This window comes from Cystoisospora suis (assembly GCF_002600585.1).
Source record: "Cystoisospora suis strain Wien I chromosome Unknown contig_1534, whole genome shotgun sequence".
Lineage (NCBI taxonomy): Eukaryota > Apicomplexa > Conoidasida > Eucoccidiorida > Sarcocystidae > Cystoisospora > Cystoisospora suis.
In genome coordinates this window covers 1,665-5,804 of record NW_027154334.1, presented here as the reverse complement: position 1 = coordinate 5,804, position 4,140 = coordinate 1,665, and the positions used below count along the sequence as shown (strand labels likewise).

At 39.4% G+C, this 4,140-nt stretch overlaps 1 protein-coding gene across 1 annotated transcript in view; it reads right to left on the bottom strand.

Moving 5' to 3' along the window:
- Window positions 1-1,683: 1,683 nt before the first annotated feature.
- Window positions 1,684-4,140, bottom strand: part of CSUI_003435 (uncharacterized protein) — a 3,144-nt gene continuing 687 nt past the window's right edge. The window contains exon 2 of the mRNA XM_068063633.1: window positions 1,684-3,628. Within this exon, the coding sequence (XP_067924386.1) occupies window positions 3,218-3,628 (411 nt within the window). The 3' untranslated portion in view covers window positions 1,684-3,217. The remainder of the gene's footprint in view (window positions 3,629-4,140) is intronic.

Genomic DNA, 4,140 nt, shown 5'->3' with positions numbered 1-4,140 from the left:
AAACAAATTGGGAAGTTGGAAGAGAGAAAGTCTAGATGACCTAGAGTTCCTCTCCACCTGCTCCTTCTCCTCCTATACCACCTGAGAGCGGTTCGTCTCTCTCTTCTTGACGTAGAGATTCTTCTTTTTCTCTTTGCCTTTCTTTTCTTTCTCTTTCTCGTTCATCTGCGTAACGCTTCAGTTCATTGAGATTTCTTTCGTAGTCAGCTACCATTCTATCCATCACGGCGAACTGTCTTCCCCAGTCAGGATAAAGGAAAGGCCTCAAATCAAATCGGTTGTCGTCAGGGCTATAGCCCTCTACATGAAAGGCCGGGGTGATCGTAGCCATCTTATGTCGGTTTCTTGCATATTCACGGAAAAAGTGCTGCACTTTTCTAAAGGAACAATACAACACACACACATTTCACTCAGATAGATAGATAGATAGATAGATAGATAGATAGAGATAGATAGAGATAGATAGATATAGATAGAGATAGATAGAGATAGATAGATATAGATAGATATAGATAGATAGAGAGGGCATCCCCATGTGGATCCACATAGGGATACATGCACAGGAATCCATATGTAAGACACGGACGTCTTCCTGGTTGTACGCCACGTCTTCTTCTTCTTTTTCTTCATTCTCGATATGTGCCTACGTATGTTATTTCTCCTCGTGTACGTGAAACACCAGGAAGAGGACTAGACGTCTACTGAACGTCTCTCCCCCATGCCGTGGAATATTTACCAAGCTGGGGCATGCTTCCTATATGTATACATCACATATATACATACATAGAACTCCATCTGCCGTTGAGTATGGGGAAGTGTAAGTTTAGCAGAAGGTTCTTCTATCAGTTGTGTAGTCAAAGTAAGTTGAAAGAGCAGGCAAGTAGATCAGACATTGACCTCCCTCTGCCCGTACGTACGTCCTCTCTCGACGTGACCTTGTACGCATATGTACACGTATGTGCATCTATATGTATACGCACGTATACACGAATATATATGTATATATATATATAGGTAGGTAGGATGTATTCGTGGAGATGCATGTACGTGTTTGTATGTCTTTGTATGTAGGTCTGCAGATGTATGTGCGTTTACGCGTGTTGACTCGAGATCTATAGGGCTTTGATCAAGAAAGTACACCTGCCGCACTCTAGAATTCCCATGGAAATGGGATGAAAAGCAAGAAAGAAACAAAAAGATGAGAAAGAGAGAAGGAAGGAAGAAAGAAAGAAAGATGAACTGAAAGAAGTTTCATCTTTTTAGGGAAAAAAAGACGAGAGAACGTCAGGCAGACAGATAGAAAGAGAGACAAAAAATGAGCAGAAGAAAAAGAAGAGGAGTTTATGTCTGGAGATCTTCTATCGTCCGATGCTCCGTAGGAACTCCTCTGGAGGAAAGTCATGAGAGAACGGAAGCACCAGTAGTAGCTAGCAGCAGGTCTCTTCTCTTCTTCGCATTTTATAAATTTTGTGAAGGAAAGATACACAGAGAGACACATCCATACACCTTACGACTTTGTTCAGATAGATGTGTATGTATATGTTGATAGATAGACATGTGTATGTGTGAATGTATATCTAAAGGCGAAAAGAGAACAATTTCTACACATCTAGATTATCTCTCTGTCTATCTATCCATATATATGTATATATATATATATGTCTCTCTATATATATATATATATGTGCAGATATAGAAATGTGTAGGGGTGTGTCCCTCTATCAGCCCACCGAGTCCCCTTTTCTTCTTGACTCTCCCGTGAAAGAGAGAGAAAGAGAGGACGTCATCTTTTCTCACACTTTTCTTTGCTATCTAGGAGAGAATTTTATTCTGCCGTAGAAGAGACAGAAGAGACAAAGAAGAGAGAAGAAAACGGGCCTTCTTAGTCACTGCTTGTGTATCTGATATGTGTGTATGTAGTCTATCTCTCCGATCTTCTCTTCTTATTCTTCGTGCCATTCTTCCTCAGTCGAAAGAAGAGAAAACGTCTTTTTTCTCTTGCAGATAAACTCCGTAGATTGACAAGAAAAAAAGAAAGAAAAAAAAAGCGACTCTGCTGGAGAGGTGTCACTACACCTCGTCTTCTTTCCTTTTCATTCATACGTACAGAAGTAAATCAACAAGAAGTCTTCCATTCATTTCTTCTATCGATCAGATAAATATCGGACTAAATCTAGAGAAATAAAAAGAACTTCTTCATTTTTCTTTTCCTCTGTGTTGTGTCTATGCTTTTAAACATGTCGGATTTTTTCTTCTTTCTTCATTCGTCCTTCTCTCTCACTCACTCCATAAGCACCTATCCCCTTTAACAAAGCAGTAGCAGGTGGCAGTAGACTTCTCTTACAGAAGCTATATATATATATATACAATCCATCTCGATGTGGTACATATCTATCTGAAACAGTTGATATATCTATTGATCTACGGTAGGTAGAGACGACACACGCATGCAGTAGATATACGTTAGACGTGCAGTAGGTATGAAGATGTGTACATACGTGTCTCTGAATATGTCCATTATCATATCCACGTGTACCTAGATGTATATCATACACATGTGGAGCTCTATGCATATGTATCTATACTTCTATTGTACGGATATATAGCTGTACGTATACTGTATGTATATGTAGCTACGTATACGTAGTATGTGTCTGCGAGTGTAGAAATCTCTTTATCTTCGTCTATCGTCTGTCTTTTTCTCTCTATACACAGATGACTGTATATCTACACATCCTCTCTCTCTAGATATATATATATATATGTATCCGGTATTTCTTCATATGCAAAGTATTTGTCCGAAGTATCGAGATAATTTGAATGAAGAAGCGGAGATCTACAGAGAAAGGAGAAAAAAAAAGGGGGCGGGCAGACTCACGACTGACTACTCATTCCTTTCTTCAATTCTTTCTTCTTTCTTTTCTCTTTCTTTCTTTCTCTCATCTAGAAAACGTCTTTCTGTAAAGGAGACGACAATCCTCCTCCTACTCTGTCTGTCTGTCTGTCTCTGTGCCTAACTGTCTTTTCTTTGCAAGAAAGCAGTCAAGAAGAGGCACCACTCCCCGCCACGGATGAAACATCGATCTTTCTCTTTTCTGTCTTTCTCTTCTCAAGAGACATGTAAAGGAAACTTTCTCTTTTCTTTCTTTCTTTTTGTCCTTGAGAGATTTCTTCGCAGTCTCCTTAATTTCCTTGTTCCTACCAAGAGAGAGATATGCTAGCACTCCTCTTCTTCTTCTCCATGTTGGTGTTCTTTTTCTGACTCCTCATCGTGTTTCTTTCTTTCGTCTGCTCTTTCTTCTTCCTCTTCTTCATCCTTTTCTTCTTCTTTATTATCTTTCTCTCTCTCCGCTTCTTCCTCGTCTACTAGTTCTTCCTTGTCTTCTTCTTCTCCTCTTTCCTCTTCTCCTTCCCCCTCACTTTCTTTCTTTCTTTCTTCTTCGCCTTCTTCTTCTTGTGCTTCTTCTGTGGAGAGACTTTCTGGAGAGATCTTACAAGGAGACTGCTCCTGCTCCTGTTGAAGAAAAAGTTCACGATAATGATGATAGAGACGAGACAGCTTAAGAGACAGAAGCTCTAGCTGAGGCAACACCCCCAGTGAAAATTCTCCTCGAGCTATGCTAAAAGACTACGACCATAAAGACAGACAGACAGACAGATAGACAGACAGATAGAGATTCTTTCATCGAAGAAAAAGTCAGAAGAAAAGAAAGAAGACAAGAAAAGACGAGGGAGGAAAGAAGAAGCGAGAAGCAAAGATGACTCGCCTCAGTGAAAAAGTCAGGGAGGTTCTTCTATACACATTCATACACACATAAATGTGCATACAGATTCATGCATATATATATATATACATCTATAGTCATGTATTCATACGTACATATCCATACATACACAAGACTATCTTTCTTCCGCGCAAAGGAGACAACTTGCACACTACATATAGACATATAGACTCATATATATATATATGGATAGATAGATACATATATAAAGAAAAGCACAGAGAGACAAAGAAAACCGGAGAAGAAAAGAAAGTGAGAAAAGATTTATAAGAGATGTGCGCATGCATGCATGTCTACAGGTAATGAAGCCGAAGAGGTCTCTATTCAAGATCTATCTCCATACCTATCTATGTCT